General features: G+C 38.4%; 1 protein-coding gene across 1 annotated transcript; it reads right to left on the bottom strand.

Annotated features, from left to right (window-relative positions):
- Nucleotides 1–429: 429 nt before the first annotated feature.
- On the bottom strand, nucleotides 430–2,527 carry LOC145054286 (gibberellin 2-beta-dioxygenase 1-like). Its single transcript, XM_079002439.1, has 3 exons — nucleotides 2,071–2,527; nucleotides 1,637–1,991; nucleotides 430–684 (listed from the first exon to the last, which is right to left on the bottom strand). The coding sequence occupies exons 1-3, from the start codon at nucleotides 2,472–2,474 to the stop codon at nucleotides 430–432; spliced, it is 1,014 nt and encodes a 337-aa protein (XP_078858565.1). The 5' UTR covers nucleotides 2,475–2,527.
- Nucleotides 2,528–20,235: the final 17,708 nt, after the last annotated feature.

The raw sequence follows: 20,235 nt of genomic DNA on the forward strand, positions 1-20,235 counted from the left end.
AAAACTAATTTTAAGACAAATTTGTAAAAAGAAACTTAGACCAAAATAGTAAAAGAAATTTAAAAAATATATATTTTACTTTTATATAATATATTCAGTTTGTTGGCAATTTGAAAACATTTATTGTAATTGTTTGTTGGCAATATAAAGACATAAATATATTTGTTTGCAATTTGTTATACATCTCCCGTTTCTATTCAAATGAAATAAATGGTTCCGATCTCCTTTAGCTTTTGATTCGTCATTCTTCTATTAATGTGTGTTGAGTTGTTACAACAAATAAATAGAAATTTAATTTCTTTTCTTTAAACGACAATATTACATATATATATATATATATATATATATATATATATATATATATATATATATATATATATATATATATATATATATATATATATTTCTGTAAAGAAATTAAAAATTAAATTAATATCTAGAAGAAATTTTTTCAAAGAATCCCAACCTATTATGAGACAATGGACAGTTAAAGGAAAATTTTTTGTACTCAAACCAAGTAAACTCTTTGTACAAACTTTCTTCATCCCTTTCAAGGAGTGATGCCAATGGTGTTATCTTCTCATTTAATGGTGGCCCTCCAAAATATATCATTGACATCCTGCTTTTTTTGCTATTTGCCACCACCCTATGCTTTATGCTCTTGAATCTTCCATTTGTCATCACCTTTAAACAAATACATATACATGATATATCTTTCAAGTTAATAATGTGGTGTTCAAACAAGTTGTGTTGCTACTGTTTCTGCCATGCTTAAAGGTCATGACTTCATGAGAGTGATGTGGAAGGCTTTAAATGTCAACAATAGCACTATTCAAAGTTGACATTAATTTATCCTGTTAAAATTCTCTCTTTTAAAACTTTATATTTTTATAAGTATGTCATTCTAGAATCATCTCTACTACCATGTCAATGTTTGTCATATAAATGTTTATATCATAATATATAAATTAAAGACTAATAATAGTGTAATGATTATTCTATTATTTTGTCTAAATTTGTAGGTAGAAAGTGACTTGAGGACGTTGGGAAAAAGATTGATTAGGACTAGGAAAGCAAATATGCTATTTTGATGGGGAATCTACATATATAGGAGTCATATGACCTTCTCTTATTATGCTTTAACAACTTCTATATTTTCTCACAAAGTACAACCCTTTTGGTAATCATTTTTAAAAAAGGTTTGTGTAATGGGCCCTTGCATAAATGTATGTTTTTCCCACCTCTTTATTTGATTAATGTAATTTTTAATATATAGATAATTTGTTAAAAAAATTAATCTGGTGATAATTCTATAAGCAAAAAAGTAGTTATTGAAATTATATACATCAATTTAAAAAACAATATAGATTGATAAGCAATACGTGATGAAACTATATATTAACTAACACTTCACTTTCATTTATAAAATTTAGCCAATCTTTTAATCATTATAATATTAATAAAAATATCAACAATAAGTCTTTTAAGAAAATGGTAAATTCGATTGGGGAAAACTCAGATACGGTTTGGTTTCATATCGTATCCTTCGAAATCGCAACAAATCTTGTAATGCCTTTTCAGGTTTCAAATATTACAAAGTTTGTGTGTGTGTGTGTGAATGTATAAGAATATGTACCTGTAAAGAGTCACCAACATTGATGAAAAACGACTCTGAATCCGGAGGAACAGACATCCAACTCCCATCTCTTAACGAAATTTCGAGTCCAGAAGTGTTATTGGATCTCAAAACAGAAATGATTTGTGGGTCTGTGTGTTCTCCAAATCCAATCAAATTCCCTCCTTTGATTTCATGTTCTTGAAGCTCTGGACATGGCGGATAGTAGTTGAGCCTGAAAACAGAGTCGCTCTGCTCATCCATTAACAGCTTACTAAAGACATTTCTCTGCTCCAATTTCAGTTCATCCGCCATAAATTCTAGAAGTTCACACGCCATTTTCTTCACAGCTCTCACGTAATCATCCACGACACACCTGAAAAAACCAAAATTCACATCGATCAGAAAACAGAGCATGAAGTTCTCATAAAATATTGATTTTAATTCATTCATACCGGAAACTTTCTGGGTGTTCTTCAAAACTGGAGATAATCTTATTGTAATCAGATTCAGGTTTTGTGTTGAGGAGAAGGTATTCCACCCAACCAACATCGCCATTTCGACCAATGTTCTTGTTACCATAACCAAACGGGTTAGGTGGGCCAGCTTTTTCTTTGACAGATTGAGGAGACGAGAAGAATTCTGTGGCTTCTGATTCGAGCTTATTGATCAATTTCATTGGGATTCCATGATTAACGACTTTAAAGAATCCAAAATCTTGGCATGCTTTAACAAGAAGGTGTTTTGAATCAGGTTTGGAAAGGTCAATGAGAGGAATTGCAGGATAAGTCAAACGGTTTACTGGTTTGCAGGTTTTAACATCGAACTGTTCGGTTGTGGGGTTTGGGAAAACCACCATTCTTGATTATCGTGAAAATTACAGAGAATTAAAAGAAGAAATTAATTTGAATATTTAAGAAAGAAGAAGAACACAGCGCATAAAGGCATTTGCTTGGTATTTGTAGGAGAGTAGAGGAGCTTTTTTTATTTTTTTTTATTTATTTATTTTTTATTTTTATTTTTATTTTTATTTTTATTTATTTATTTTTTTTTAATTGTAAATTTAATAAAAAATTAATTAGACTTTTCCTTTTCATCTTATTCACCATTCCACCGATAAAAGTCTTAGAGCATGTTTTGTTCATGGATTTTGAATGGATTTGGATAATTGAAAAAATTGGGTTCCATTTGCAAAATAAAAATTTTGGAATTTTTTTAATGAGAATTTAAATATATTTTTATTTTTTTTCCTCTAAATCCTCATATCCAATTAAATTGTGACATTTGTAATATTTAATGCTTATTTATTGATATTTTTGTATATTAATATGACACATGTCATTATTTAAATATGTATGAATATTTTAGTATGAATAAAAAATAAGAATATATTTAATTTCTCTTCTTTAATTCTATTAAACCTTGTGGTTTGAAGAAATTGATTGTTTTTTTAGAAAAATTCATTAAAATAACAATTATAACTAGCAATTATAAAGGAGGTATTTAACAAAAACATTATTTTTTATATTTTGAAAAATAATCACTTACTTCAGAATATCATATTTCAGAGTACTCATGGCCATTCCGGAGTTAGTGATGGTTAGTAGTAGTATTGTCCATATACCGAAGAAAGTGTATTTTGGAGACTAGTCTGCAAAGTACAAAAGTACAGACGTTTCAGACCAATGTTCCAGACTTGTAATATTCATGTATTTGTATTGTCATTCTTTTAGCATAACCCCATGAAGCTTTTGGATACTAAAAAATGAGTTTGTATAAGAAATGTTTCTAGAGGATCAATTTCTAGTGGAGAGTAATGACAACAAATTGATGGATCTATGTAATATATTGTTCCAGACTACACACGTTTTAGTGTAGATATAAGCAATGATATCAATTTTTGTGGTTAGTTACATTGGTTGCTTCAAAGTCCAACTTACACACTAATCAAATACGTATATCTTTACAATGTCCTAGATCAACCATAGTTATACAGGTTCTTGACGATAGTGATGTCAAATATTTTCTTAATTTTGTTAGTAGTATGTCTCCTAACACCGTATAGTTGTTTGTTGTTAATCATGTTATGTAAAGTAGTATTAATCGATTTCCAGTGGAAAAACATTCTAGTGGCAATGGGTCTTCTAGTGTTGGAAGTAACCAAATTTGTAATTTATTACCTATGACATTGAATCATGTTCCTTCTTACAATGACCCTGTGGATGAGAGTGATTATATGTATAAAGGTAAGAATGTTGTTGATGTTGCACCAACATTTGATGAATCTCCAAATGATCAGGCAAATCTAATATTGTTGGTTGATGATGGTAATATAATTCCACATGGAGAGTCAGTTGAACAATTCAAGAGTTTCACTGAATTTGTTAGGGATGAGACCAAATATGAACAGGAGGAATTTGAGCCCCGACAAGCTCGAAAATCCCGACAGGAACAGTTCCCTTTTTATTTTTTTTACATTATGAAGAAACACAAACCACTCATTGGGGGTGCCTGAACCCTTACCATTGCTCGAATTATCAGAAAAAAAACGTAAAGGTGTTGTATCCCACAATTATTCTTCTTATGTGAAGCTTTATTAACTCTTCAAAAGAAAAGAAGATCTTAAGCTTAAATTGGGATTCAAATGTGTTACTGAGGGCTTTCAAATAAGAGAGAGCAAATCTACAAATGACATGTATGAAGCTATTTTCCTTGTGAGAAATTGTAAATGGCGGTTAAGGGCTACGAAGGATAAAGACACTAATTCATTTCAAGCCATTAAACTATCGGATAGCTACATTTGCTCAAACACACGACTCATTCCCCATCATCGCAAAGCCAACCAAATAGTGTTGGGGCACTTCTTGAAGGCCATATTAGATGATGAAGAAAATATGTTGTGGGGAAAACATATCTAACGCACTTTAAATGACCATCTTAGTATACACATTTCATATTGGCAAGCATGGAGTGCAAAAATATATGCCCTAAATATGTTGAGAGGGAACCCTGAAGAAAGATTTCAAATACTTCTTTTATATTGCTATAGTTTATAAAGGAAGAATGTAGGGACCGTTACACATATAAAGACAGATAATGGAAACGAATTTGATGACTTTTTCATGACTATCGATTGCACGGTAATAATTTTTATAAAATGCCTAATCCATATTATGCTTAATTTAAATACTTTTCTACTTGCCATACATGTATTCGATTTAATGAGTAATTTATTAAATTATTGTGTAGATTTGAGTGTTTCAAACATGTTTACGTCCTATTATTATCATTGATGGAGCCCACCTTAAAGGAGAATATTTGGGCATGATGTTCCTAGCAGTAGGTATGGACAGTAATAACCAAATCCTGCCAATATCATTTGGCATTAGAAAAACAAAAATCGGGGAATCATAGATATGGTTTTTATCAAGACTAAACGAATGTGTTGGGGACATGGCCTCTCTGGCTATCATATATGATAGATTCAATTCCACTGAAATGGACATTCAAGCCATGTTCCAAAACGCAAGTCATGGACTGTGTTGTTGACATTTGTTGATGATATATGGGAGCAAAGATCATAAAACAAGACAAAATCCAAATTTTGTTTTAGGAGGCAACCAAAGCTTATCGAGAGTTTGATTTTAAAGATAGCTTGGGTATACTACGACTTGATCTATCTAATGATTGTGATACATGGATATACATAATCGTAACCATAAATGGGCCAAGCTGTGTTTCTCTATGGTTCGTTATAATTTAATGACATCAAACAACGTTGAGGCTATTAACGCGTTATAAAAAGACACACGAAAACTACCAATAACAATGTTGATTTACTTTTTCGAGCAACAATGCAACAATGGTGGTGTCAACGACCTAATGTTGGAGGTATTTAAAAAAAATTAAAGTTCTTTCAATTGAGTTTACCATAATGCAACATATAGAGAGGTGGTGTTTCATGTGCTAGTTCCATCTGAATATGAACAACCGAATGAAGTCATGGTTATACTACCACCATTGATGGAAAAACGAAAAACCAATCGTCCATGAAGCCATAACCATATGCCATCCCAACGTTAATATCTGATTCAGAAAAAACGCATCTTTTGCCAAAGGGTGGGTCACACATATAGAAGTTATGACGCTCAGTATCCCGTAGATTCAAAAAGTATTGAATCATCAAGTATGACTAAGTTAAGTCTCAAAACTGAGGATAATTCTAATGTTAAGTTCAATGTTATAGTTAGTAAAAAAAAGTCAAGAGCATGACATTGTTGATCTAAAAAACCCTTAGTCATGTTTGTACCAACTTTGCAACTTCTAAAATTATATTAAACTTCTTTTTCAGTCAAACATAGTTGTTCATATTATAACAGCAAAACAAAATTTTCCCTAACATGCTGAAAAATCACAAATCAAACATGTAAATATGCAATGTTTATCCAAGGCCAACTCTTAGCCTACCACAAAGCATCACACTCTGCCTAAGTAGACAACCGTTTGTTTGTGTAATCCTATATAACTCTTCCCCAAGGGTAACTGTGTCACTAATTTGCATTTTATAATAATAAATTATGGGAATCATGTGATATAAAATTATAATTTTAACTTTAATAACTTTATACATGTTGAACTTGTCCAAATTAGATACCAGTGCAATGTATTCTTCTTGCACTGGATGTTGTAACATCCTGATTCCCAGGTATGAGATTTATTCCCGTAAGTATGTTTTCCTTTTGAACTCGGCGTATTGATAGCCTCAACACGACGTGTTGAAGGGCTTTTAGGCCGCATATTTTTATGGACCAACTCGGCGAGTTGGTGGGGGGGGGGGGGGAACTTGACTTGTTGATGGTTGGATGAGAAACCCTAAATTTTAGGGTTTTGCACCCTATATAATCCCCTTAAGTCTCTAGGGCTGATCTTTAATCAACCTCCAAACCCTCATATCGACCCTTGTAAACCCAAATCATCATTGCCTCTCATATTGTGAACTAGTGTGGCATTTTGGAGCAAAAGCAGAAGAAAGTTGGAAGAAGGAAGTAAGGATCTGGCAAGCAAAGCTCTCATCTTCAGTTGACCCTCTTCTGGACCTTTGTAAGTGTCTAAAATCTGATTTTTATTCCTATATGTAGCTAGATATTGAGTTTTGTCCTTTTTTTCTCCTTATTCTTGGATGTTGCAATGGATGGACCTCATAAAGTTTGCAACTTTATGAATCTCAAGGTTAAGATGACTTTGTAGTGGTTTGGATTTGGCCTTTAGTCAAGCTTTGATGCCATGCATGGAGTTAAGCCATATTTTCCTCCTTTTGACCCATTTTGGGTTCAATACATGCATTGGACATGCATGTCTATAAAGCACCAACCTATGGGTCAATTTTGAGGCTTTAATCTCTTCTGGAAAGGTTGGGTTCCAGATCTCAAGGATTTTGTGCTTATTGGTTAAGCCCTTGAATCTTCAAGCCTTGTGAGTTGGTTCTTGAGCACTTGGAGTATCCCCAAAGGATAAAGTTGGAAAATTTACCCTTTTTGATAGAATTTGAGGTTAGATCTGAGTCTTGGAGTCCCTAGAATCGTAGGACCAGCTGAATGCATTAAGCTCGGACAAACTCGGCGAGTTTGCAAGCTAACTTGGCGTGTTGGCTGGGATTTTCCCGACCTTCTGATTATTGTAGGAACTCGATGAGTTTATTGGTGCACTCGACGAGTTGGGTCAACGTGGACTGTTGACCTTGACTTTAACCATGGTTGGCCAAGTTGACTTTTAAGGGCATTTTGGGTATTCCTGGATTTTGATGGAATTGGTCACATGGTGGTTGTAGGCATTTGAGTCGGGAGCTTCGATTCGGAGTAATATCTTATCAGTTATGCAGTACTTGAGATATGAGTGTTCCTCACTATGCTTGTTGGGTCGAAGGCACCACGACCGACCCTTTTGGATTGTTATCCTGATTATTGCATGATTGAGTATCGTTGTGATCTGTTAGATCAGTATCTTGGTATTTAGGATGTTGTTATGCTTATTGATCTGTAAGATCTTTCTGTCTGTTGCTGACTGCTGGTTCATAGTATGATTATCTGTATTATGTGCACATGATTAGTTGGTGGCTGAGGCTTCACCGCTTTGTGCGTAAGCCAACAGGCCGACACATTCTAGCCCGATGGTTGAGGGCCTAGGGTATTCAATCCTGAGGATAATTGGACCCATAGTATTTGGCATTCCAACCAGATGGTTGAGGGGCATGGGGTATTCCAACCCGATGGATGATTGGGCCCATAGTATGTTGTTATGTATTGGTATTTTGGGGGAAACTTACTAAGCTTTGGGCTTGCAGTTTTGGATTGTGTTTTAGGTACTTCTAAGGATCGTGAGAAGGTGAAGGCGTGATCGTGCACCTCATCATATTTTATTTCATGATTTTGGGATTTCTCTGATGTTGAACTTATTTTGAAAACAATTTGTAAACAATGATGGTTTTGAGTAAATTTGAAAGTTTAAAATTTTTGAGAATTTTATGAATGTTACAAGTTGGTATCAGAGCCATAGTTTGAGAGATTTGGAGGAACAATATTGTGAATCCAGACTCAATCCAAGGAAAAATATTTAAAAAAAATCAAACGACTTTCAAAATAATCAAGGAGGATGCGATGTGTACAATCAGCCGGAGCCAGTAAGTAGACCCTAAAATACCTTATTGTTATCAGATATTGTGATATGTTAGAACAACATGCTAGTAATAGGCTAGGGATCTTCAGGTTTTGCATGATAGAGTTATCTGATTATATGATGCATATTAGCCTAGCATTCTTCTCTAATGGAATTGACATCATTACTGTAATTGCTTAGTGTATGCATCATGGTTATATCAGACTCGAATCTTATAGCCTGAAAATGTTTGATTTGGCCTTATTTCCTGTTCTTGTTTGATTAAAGGCTTAGGATAGGATCGTATATTTGAATGTCTATAGGGTCCAGTGTTATTTATGGCTAGCATATACGAGTGCTTCAGGGTTGGTGGAAGTTTTATCAATGAGTCGTGTGGGGTCAGCAGGCCAATTTTGATATATATATATATATATATATATATATATATAGAATTCCTCTAGGATGTGGGGATTGAGTGTATGAGTTTGCTAGCAGTATTGTTAGGGTGTTGTGATGACTCCCTAAGACAACTACGGGTAGGTGTGGAAGGCAGTATAGGCTCGTAGTACCGAAAACACATGCTGAAACGTGGAAGTAGCCAGCATACCGGCGTAATACCAATTCTACGAATGGACCCCGCTACATTTCAAGCCGTTGTGGCAGCCGTCATGGTACAACTTAGCATTAACAATGCAAACGGAAGCGGGAACAGTGCCAACAGTTCCAATCACAGTGGCAACCAAGAATGCCAACACGTGTGTTCCTGCAAGGACACATCAAGCTACTAACCTAATAACTCCCACAACAATGGAGGGGGTACTACCCAAGAAATGAAAGTTCTGGAATAAGAAAAGGGGCCGTTCGACTCAGGAGCCTTCCAAAAGACAACGAACTGTGACAACCTATACCATCACTATCCCCACTGCCTCCGTGCCGATGAAAACATATGCTAGGAACCTGCCTAAGTGCAACAAGTGTAAGTTCCATCACTTTGGGATATGCCGAGAGATGCGCTACAACAATTGTAACAAAAAGGGGCACACCGCTCACTTTTGTAGGGTGCCAACTCAACAGACCACCCAATCCACTAATGCTGGATTGGGTTAGACTTGTTATAGATATGGAGAAATGGGGAATTTCAAGAGGGAGTGCCCAAAAGTCAATAACAGGAACGTTGGAAGCATGGGAAGAGTTCAAACAACGGGATATGAGAAAGCGACGAGGGACCCCACTATGATTACTGTTACGTTTCTCCTTAAATGACTCATATGCATTCATACATTACAATAGGGGTGCGGAGAGGAGGCTCGTGGCTCACAAAGTATAAATACATACTCAAAAAAAACCCCCAAGCATTCACGAAAACATTTCCGGTAGAGATGGCTAGGGGAACAATCGAAACCACCAACAACACATAACTAGGATGCACTTTAACTCTAAGCAAACATTCCTTCTAAATCGACCTAATATCGGTGATAATAGGAAACTTTGACGCAACTATTTACATGTTTTGGTTAAATCCTCACTATACCAATACCATATGTTACGAAAAGGCCGTTTAACTTAACTTACCAAATAACAAAATCCTTGTTATCTATGATGAAAAATACGACACAAACCTTCGAATCGTACCTTTCATCAAGGCTCAAAAGTACCTAGGCAAGAAGTAACACTATCTTCCTTAGGCCACGATAGGAATACGAATCAGGAAGTGAAGGACATCCAGGAATATTCTAGAAATCTGTAACTTCCCTATGTATTCCCAAAAGACCTTCCAGAAATACCACTCGTACGCCAAGACAAGTCCAGAATTGACTTGATTTCCTGAATTCACTCTCATAGCTCAATCCCCATATCGATCAACGCCAACGGAAATGCAGGAACTGTCCAGTTAATGGAACGATCTAATGAGTAAAGAAATTATCAGGCCAAGCTTCTCACCTTGGGGAGCGCCAGTCTTGTTCGCAAAGAAGAAAGGCGGATCATTCCATATGTGCGTTAACTGTCATGAGTTGAACGGACTAACTATTAAGGAACGATACCCCCTTCCCCGAATCGATGAACTGTACAACCAACTTCAAAGAATGAGCTATTTCACAGAAAGTTGGTCCAAGGTGATACAATCAGCTCATAGTTCCGGACAAAGAGGTTCCCAAGACAACTCAAGACTCATGAGGTCAACTACACCACGCATGACCTCGAACTAGGAACAGTGGTGTTCGCCCTGAAGATCTGGAGACACTACCTTTACGGCACAAAATGCACCATCTTCACCGATCATAAGAGCCTTCAACACATTCTCAATTAAAAGGAGCTCAACATGAGACAATGACGTTGGGTAGAACTGCTAAATGACTACAAATGTGGAATTCGTTATCATCCGGGTAAGGCCAACGTATTAGCAGACGCCCTAAGTCGGAAGGAATACTTGGACCGCCGAGTAAAATCATTAACCATGGCCATCCATTCACACATATCCACACAGATCAAGGAGGCGCAACTTGAAGCCTTGAAACCCGAGACCGTCGCAGGTGAAGAACTGTGGGGAATGGATAAAAACCATGAAGCCAAGGAGGACGGGGCTTATTATTTCATGAACCGAATCTGGACACCGAAATTTAGAGGGTACAAAGATGTGGTCAGGAATGAAGCTCACAATACCAAATACTCCGTTCATCCCGGTTCAGACAAGATGTATTTGGACCTCGAGAAACATATTAGTGGCCAAACATGAAGGCATAGATCGCTACCTATGTCGGCAAGTTCCTAACTTGTGCCAAGGTCAAAGTAGAGTACCAAAAGCCCTCGAGTTTGCGCCAGTAACCAGATATACCCGAGTGAAAGTGGGAGCGGATAACCATGGACTTCATAACCAAGTTACCCAAGATAACGGTTAGAATTGACACCATTTGGGTGATCGTTGACATGCTAACAAAATCCGCACACTTCCTACCAATAAAAGAGACCGACAAAATGGAGAAGCTAATAAGGACGTACATTAAAGAAATCGTACGACTACATGGGGTGCCAATATCCATCATCTTCGACAGAGATAATAGATTCACATTGTAGTTTTAGCAATCCCTATAGAAGTCCTTGGGAACCAAACTCGACATGAGTACAACCTATCACCCTCAAACTGATGGGCAAAGCAGGGGACCATAAAAACGCTAGAATACATGTTAAGAGCTTGTGTGATAGACTTTGGTAAAGCCTGGGATACCTATTTACCAGTAATCGATTTCTCATACAATAACAGTTATCACACTAGAGTCAAAGTCGTGCCATTTGAAGCTCTCTATGGGCGCAAGTGCAGATCACCTCTGTGTTGGGCTGAAGTGGGTGACACACAGCTAGCAAGTGGACAAGTGACTAATAGCACTCTCACCGGCCCGTAAATCATACGGGAAACTACAGAGAAGATCACTCAGATCCGTGAACGATTAAAGGTATCCTGGGATTGGCGAAAGAGCTATGTTGATAAGCGACGAAAACCCTTGGAGTTCTAGGTTGGTGATCATGTGCTGTTGAAGGTCTCATGCTAGAAGGGAATGATACATTTTGGCAAACGTGGGAATATAAATCCAAGGTATATCGGTCCATTGGAGATCCTTTCAAGAATCGACCCGGTAGCCTACAAACTTCAACTACCATAGGAAGTCAGTAACGTTCATCCCACCTTCCACGTATCTAACCTAAAGAAGTGTCTGTCTGACAAGACTCTTGTAGTCCCACTCGATGAAATCGACGTAAACGAGATTCTACACTTTATAGAGGAACCTGTGGAAATCATGGACAGGGAGATCAACATAACGAAACAAACCCGCATACCCATAGTGAAGGTTTGTTAGAACGCCATGTGAGGGCTTGGATTCACTTAGGAACGGAAGGACCAAATGAAACAGGATTACCAACATCCTTTCCTTAGCTCGTGAGAAGCTACTCAAAGTGAGAATTTCAGGACGAAATTCCTACTAACGGGGGGATGATGTGACAACTGCCAATTTTGGATCCAACAATAGTCAAGCAAAGTCAACAAGTCAACAAAAGTAAACAAGTCAACAAAGGTCAAACTAGTAGGATATAAATATGTAAATTATTCTTTTCCTTCAGAGTTCTTGGTTAGGACCGAAATCTCTAGGATCTCGGTGGAGTCTTGGACCGAAATCTATAGGATCTTGGTGGATTCTTGGACTAAAATCACCATATGATTTTGGTGGATTTTAAGGTGTTTTTGGTTGGGATGGCTGTAAATACGAGGTGCCTCTCCTTCCGCTAATTATCAAACATTTAGGATTCAACTGAGATAATTAATAATTTTATACTAAACCTTTTCTACGTCATTTTTAAAAGTCCAACATTTTTATAAAATATAAAAGAGTTGACTTTGGGTGCATGGAAAGCCCCAACTTTGGTCACATCTAGTTCCACCTCCCCACAAGACATATTGCACAACATGTATCAAGGCCTTTAAGCAACATACAACCAAGCAAACATCACCTCACCTCACCCCACCCCCACCTCACCCTCCCTTTCCCTCCCCATAATATTTCGTCCAACCCTCTCCCCTCTTCACTTCATCTTCTTCGGTTTCTTCATTCACTCATTTTCTCTCAAGAACTCTCCATCTTTCTCGAGGATAATTCCTCCTAAGTTGGTTCTTCAATTTTTGGTAAGCTTTCCTCCATAGATCTAGTGATTTTAGACACATAAATACTAGTTTTCTTACATTTACACACATTTATATTTGTTATTATCCATAGGGTAATACCATGTTCAAGTGTTCAAAGCTTGAGGATCTTCATCTTCATCTCTTTATCCACTAAGAAATCCACTCAAGGTGAGTTCATACCCCTCATATTTGCTTTTATCCAAGTTTTAGGGCAGAATACAAGTAAACAAATCCTATTTGGAAGATCTAAAGGCTTTGCAAACTAAAAATACTAGTTATGACACTAAAACATATTTAAGCTTAAAAATCAGCTTATTACAGAAAAGTTGTGGTCTGTTCACCGGCTGTTTTTCCCTGCTTAAGCTTCGTATATTTAAAAACTGTTTAATATGGAAATAGTTCAGGTCTATATCAATTTAAGGACTACTCGCATGCATTCATACGATTTTTTTACAATTTACGGTGATTTTTACAAAACTGCCTATCATTTCAGAACATTTTCAGATCAGTCTGTAAAAATGAACATTTTCACTTCGGTTAGGAACACTTTAAGGCCAGGGAAAAATATTATGGACAAATTAGACTCACTTTCTAAGCCCTGAGAGTTTACGGATTCAAATATTGACTTACAATGATTTTTCTTTAATTTTTCTAAAAACATGGACAGAAGAGTCAAAAACTAGAAATTGTGTTTATCATACTGAATGTTTTATACTTGTGTTTAGATGTAAGTTTGTAACATCCGGATTTCCAGGTATCATAATTTAAGTATTTCTTCTGAGTTAAGAAGAGGGACTCGACGAGTTGATGCCTAAACTCGTCGAGTATGATCGCGATTGATGACTCGGATTAATGAATGGACTCGACGAGTCGGTGAGGCGACTCGACGAGTCCGCGCTGTTTCCAGAAACCCTAAATCTTTGGGCATGAGTTGTATTTAAAGGCATTTATGGCCTTCATTAGCGACTACCTTCCCAGAAGAGAGAACCCTAACGAGCTTGAGTGTGTTGAGTGAAAGGAAGAGCTATCTTGAACTTTTTGGTGTGATTTTGCAAGGAAGGAGGAGAGTTCCAACAAGAGGGATCAAGGAAGGTTATTGTTTTGAGTCATTCAAGCAAGGAGCTTCATTCTGAGGTACAAAATTGATCCCCTTTCCTTCCCTATTGTGTAGATTCCATTTTGGGGTTAGCGCTTGAATCGCTTCGTCTTTTGGGTTTTGAATGCGTCAAACCCCTCTTACTAGTTTGTGTTATAGATCTGGACCCTTCTAGGTCTAGAGAGCCAATAATATGAAGATTTAGTTGAGTAAAACTTTGGGTTTGATGCTAAGAGGCATTTATGGGGTTTTATGGTATGTTATGCAAAATACACCATGCATGAACGCCAAGTTCAGACCTTTACATGACTTTTGGGTGTTAGAAGGTCAGATCTATAATTTAGACAAATAGATCTGACCTCAGAAGGTCGTTTGAGCATTTCCATGGAGGAAACTCGCCGAGTCCATGGAAGGGCTCGACGAGTCAGATCGGGTTGCTCCGTGTTTCGTGATCAGTGGTAACCCTTCGAGTGAAAGGTCAACTCGAAGAGTCGTGTGAGTCCTTAGGAGGATTCAGAGGACACGCATGGACTCGCCGAGTCACCCGAGTGCACTCGATGAGTCTGGTCAGAGTTGGGCCGTTGACTGGAGTTGACTTTCGTTGGCTTTTAGGGTTTGGTCAACATTTGGATATTTGGACCATTGGAGGGGTAAAATGATCTTTTCCCCTTATGTGAGATTATAGGAAGGGATTAGTCCAGCTTCTTTAGGGCTAATATTAATTAGGGATAATTATTATGTGTTAGGCAGGAACTAGACCCGGGAGTAGAGATCATGATCTTGATTATGATATTTTCATTCATTAGCTTACGAGGTGAGTCTTCTCACTATACTTACCTTGTGTGGTAAACCTTATGTGTGACTAGAGGGTCTTATGTGCATGAACTTTGTAATGAGATATACTGCTATTCACTTGTGTTATGCTTTATGAGTATTATATTGTGATGTTGAGTTGAGGGACCGGAGGGTCCATATGAGTTGTGGGACCAGAGGGTCCCACTGAGACACATCGACCAGAGGGTCTAACTAAGTTATAGTCTTGAGTGGATATTGTGCTATGTGTGGTATTTTGGGGAACTCACTAAGCTTTTATGCTTACCATGTTATGTGTTTCAGGTAGTTCCGAGGATCGCGACAAGGCACCGACATGATTGTACACACCGGCAGAAGATTTTTTTTTTATGATTTTGGGATTGTGTTTCCTTTTGTTGACATTTGAGAAATAAGTGTTTGAGAATTATGATTCAAGTTTTATTGTGTTAAAAATGAAAATTTTGGTTGAAAAATTACGTTGTTACAAGTTGGTATCAGAGCCTTGGTTTGAGGGATTCGGATACACCCTCGGGTGTGTGTGGACTCAAACTGAGGAGTTGAGAAGGATTTTCAAAAAGAGATAAAATTTTCTAAAAATGAGCAAGAGTCTAAGAGAAGTCGAGCCGGATCAGTGTGTACAATCATCCAGAGCCGAGCGGTGATTTCCCAAAATACCCTCTTTTTGTGTTATGAGATATTTTATGTGATATGATGCATGCTAGAGAGTAGGCTAGGTGATTCGTATATTAGGACTAGGGTGGCCTGATTTGTGATGCTTTAGCCTAGGGATTTCTGATATTAGTGTTTAGCTTGAGTATGAGTACCTAGCAGGAACGAGCCAATGAGAGAACTTCTGTGAGAGTAGATTGTGAGGCATAGAGTACTGGTAAATTGGGATCCGAGGAGGAGGACTAGGGGTGAACATTGATGTAGTGTGGAAGGTAGTAATGGGCTCGTACTACTGGAAGCACTAGATCAGTGAGCAGCCCAAGTAAGAATCCTAGGGATGCTAAAGAACAAGTAGGGTCGGGTGATCGAGTGTGAGTATGCTCAAGCGAGTCTCTGATAATATTGTGTTATGTTTCAGAGACATCATGGTGGGGACACGCCACAACCCTGGGAGTAGTGGGAGTAGCGATGAGGAGATACGGAGGATGATCCATGAGGAGGTGGTTGCAGTTATCTGAGCAGAGATTCCGGAGATGTTTGGGCTATACGAGCGTTATGCTGCTATCACTGAGGCTGCTGCTGCCGCCGCCACTGCAACTGTTTCCGCTGCTAGGACACAAGGAGGTGACTCGTTGCTGTTCTGAGAGGTCAGCAACACGAAGCCACCAGAGTTTGATGGGACGCAGGATCCGATTACGGCTATGAGGTGGATCTACGATATCGAGGGGTGTTTTTACACGTGCTCCTGTCCTGACCATTTGAGAGTTCGGTTTGTGCTGAACCAGCTTCGCTTGGGAGCGAAGGACTAGTGGAAGTTCGTGACAGCTGGCTTTACCACTGCAGATGATGCTGTAGTGACATGGGACATGTTTGTTCAGATGTTTCGAGACGAGTATGTTCCTCCGGTGGAGAGGGAACGTTTAACGCAGGAGTTTCTATCTCTCATGCAGAAGACAGAGTCAGTGACTGAGATCTCGAGGATGTTCCATGAGAGGGCGATGTTTTGCCCTGAACACGTGTCCACTGAGTAGGCATGTGTGAGCCGATATCTGAGCATACTGAGGAGGGATATACGAGAGTTCGTGGCGAAATCGTCATACTGTACATTGGCCGAGCTTCAGGCCAATGCCAGGAGGAGAGAGATAGAGCTTGAGTTACATACAAGGGAGGATGAAGAGGAGTCCCGGGGGAGGGACCGAAGTCCGGTGCAGTCGCAGCCGGCGATGAAGTGGGCTAAGCCACTAATTCCAGAGTTGGGGGCCAGAAGGGCTGCACTTGTGGCAAGTGTGGCAAGAGCCATGAGGGTTCTTGCCGAGCGGGGATCTGCTACAAATGCGGTAAGGAGGGGCACATGGCGAAGGATTGCCCCTTGGATTCTCTGTTTGCTTTCATTGCAACCAGACCGACCACCGGAAGGCCGAGTGCCCCCAACTAGTGTAGGGACCAGCGCAGGGATCTACACCTACCTCTGTGCATGCTTCTGAGAGCCGGCCAGTGAAGGCCGAGACATCGAGGGCTCGCGAGAGAGCCTTTCAGTTGACAACAGAGGAGGTCCGTGCAGCGCCCGATGTCGTGATTGGTATGTATTCTTTTATTTACTTATGCCGAGTTTGAGATATTATGCTTATATTGTGATGTGTTTAGGTACTTTCCTTGTGAATTCTATACCTGCTTTGGTGTTATTTGACCCGGGTGCGAGTCGATCTTTCGTGTCATTAGCCTTTATTCAGCACATCAGTATCCGACAAGAGGCGTTGAGTCGACCTCTGTGAGTTTCTATAGCTAACGAGCGAGTGGTTTTTGCTGCTGAGGAGATTCGAGGATGTATACTCGAGATTTTCGGTGTCGAGTTCCCAATAGATTTGGTACCTATTGCGATGGGGGATGTCTGTGTCATCGCGGGCATGGACTGGTTGAGTCGACTCAGAGCTATTATCGACTGCGAGCATCAGTTGGTGACCATATGAGACCCTAGTGGGGGAGTACTTACAGTATATGGCGAGGGGTACCCAATCTAGGTTAGCATTTTGCTCGGCTTCTAGAGTGAGGCAGAGCCTATAGCAGGACTGTAGAGGTTTTGTAGCCTATGTGATGGATACACGAGCTACCACAGAGAGGCCGAGCTCGGTCAGTGAGGTTCCTATAGTACGAGAGTTTCCAGATGTTTTCCCCGAGGAGTTACCGGGTGTGCCTCCTGAGAGGCAGGTGAAGTTTCACATTGATTTGGTTCCGGGTGCGGCGCCTATTGCCAAGGCACCTTATCGCCTTGTGGCACCAGAGATGCAGGAGTTATCCTCGCAGCTTCAGGAGCTGTTGGGGAAGGGATTCATTCGACCGAGTAGCTCGCCGTGGGGAGCGCCGATCCTTTTTGTCAAGAAAAAGGATGGTTCACACCGGATGTGCATTGATTACCAGGAGTTGACACTACTAGAAAAACAGCCTTTTACGACGCTCATTGCGCGTCGTAAAAGGCTCAGACGACGCGCAAATGCGCGTTAAGGAAGGCCCTGTCATAAAGAGAGACGACACGCTTTTACGACGCTCATTTACGATGCGCAATTAGGACGCGCGTTACGACACACAATGAGTTTCAAGGAAGGCCCTGTCATAAAGGAAGACAACACGTGTTCGCGTGTCGTAACCTTACGACCCGCGTGTTAATGACACGCAATGCGTATCAAGAAAGCCCTCGTCAAGAAAGGCCATGTCATAAATGAAGATGACACACATTTTTGCGTATCGTAAATTTAAATGTTTAAAAAAATAAATTTATATATTTATTAATTTTAAATTAAATTTGCATTTAATTTCTCATAATAGAAATAAAACACCATATACAAAAAATACAATCCATTGCACAAAAATTAATGTCATACAAGATACAAAATAAAATACAATAAATAAGTAAGATAATTCATTGCATAAAATGTCAAATACAAATAATCATCGGTAACTATATAACCTAATACTACATTGCTATTAAGGGACATCATCATAACTCACTGAAGGTCTTGGAACAATGTTCTCATCATTAACTCTGACACCAACCTTGCTTTAGTAGATGACTTTCACACAATCAATATTGAAATAGATGCTGCCCGGGCCACCATAGATGCTGCCCGAACTTCCGAGTTCAAACTTCCATTGTTTGCTTCATCTCTGCTAACCTCTTTCTGCTTGAAGAACACAAAAGAAAATGAAACCATGAAAATATCACATGAAATTTAATACCCTCATAAAATGATATTAGGATTAAGGGAGTTGAAGGTACTTGTATTCTTCGAGGAAACAACTATCATCAAGATCATCTTCTAAATCTTTGAGTTCTTCTGTCTTGTTATCGATCCGAGATTTGGTTTTAGGTTTGGAATCTTCGTCTTCTGCAGGAGTGAAGGGATCGGGTTTGAAGGCAGAGGGTTTGGGAGGTAAGTTCCTGAGTTTTCTTTGAATATCATCCCATTGAGTTGATACTCCTTCAACATCTTTGTAGACAAAGTGAAGATCAGCTTTATCACTTGGCTCCCAAGATCTCTACATGCATAAGGAATAATGGGTATTAAGACTTAAGAGATTACATAATAAAAGTTATAGAATCTGAATTACAATATAGATCATACCTTCATATATCTTTCCTGCCCATCAAAAGCCATTTGTAGTTTCAGCTGACTTCTGGTAGAAGCTAGGATTTAAAAAAAACAATTAAGTTAGCTTTATCAAATTTAATACATGAATTTGGTAACTTTTTAAGGAAATTGATAAAATAGAAAGAACATGTGTCTCCAAAGAGCCAAAACCTCCTTCAGAATCAAGAATGTTGATTAGCCCTTCCAATCCTCCCATGATTGACTCAATGAGCGACTCAACATATAAAACTGCATCTCGACCAATTCTAGTTAACTGCATCAACCAATCAATATTCAGTAAATTTCCCTTCAAAAGATAAAATAAAATTTACATATAAAATTTAGAGTAAGTTACAATTTAGAGTGGTGTCCAGGTCAAGAGCATGATATTAACTGCATTGTCAACTGTCATTCCAGGTATAACCTTCATCAACACTTGCACAACATATTCCCTCTTATTGTAATTGTCATTGTGTAGCATCACTCTATATGGTGGTGCCATTTTCCTTGATTTCCTAAAAAAACAAAAAAAAAGGTAAATCGACCTAATCTTTTACTATATGCATTTCAAACTTCATTAAAAGTGATACAATACCTCAAGTCAAACTCAGACTCTCTTCCAGGAGTTGTTTTCTCTATTACTGGCTTATCTAACACCCCAGAACCCTTTTCCAGCCTTGGAGGCGCCATTGTCATAACTGTGATCCATTTTGTGCTTTGTTTATGAAGCAGGTATTTGTCCCCTGTGTATGGTAGAGTAATCCGTTTATGACAATTATTTCTTAGAGCAAAGTAACAATTCTGATAACAAATAGAAATGTTCAGATGTCTGTGAAGTAAAAAGAATGATTCTTGGTTAAGATTCAGCATGCTAGGTGTATTCAGTAAAAACCGGACGCGGACCGCTAAAGATGACGGGTAGGATAAACCATACCCTCTCACAGCTGTAAAAACATTGTGTAAATATTTAAACCCGAGCCTCAAGGGTAAAAAGGTAATTAAACATTTTATACCCTCACCTACAATGTATTTGTGGGATCATTTGCATTCTACACGTGTTGACAAGTCAAACTTGTTAATTAATATTATATTATAT

Source organism: Lactuca serriola, chromosome 5 (assembly GCF_051521515.1).
Source record: "Lactuca serriola cultivar US96UC23 chromosome 5, Lser_US96UC23_V15, whole genome shotgun sequence".
Classification (NCBI taxonomy): Eukaryota; Viridiplantae; Streptophyta; class Magnoliopsida; order Asterales; family Asteraceae; genus Lactuca; species Lactuca serriola.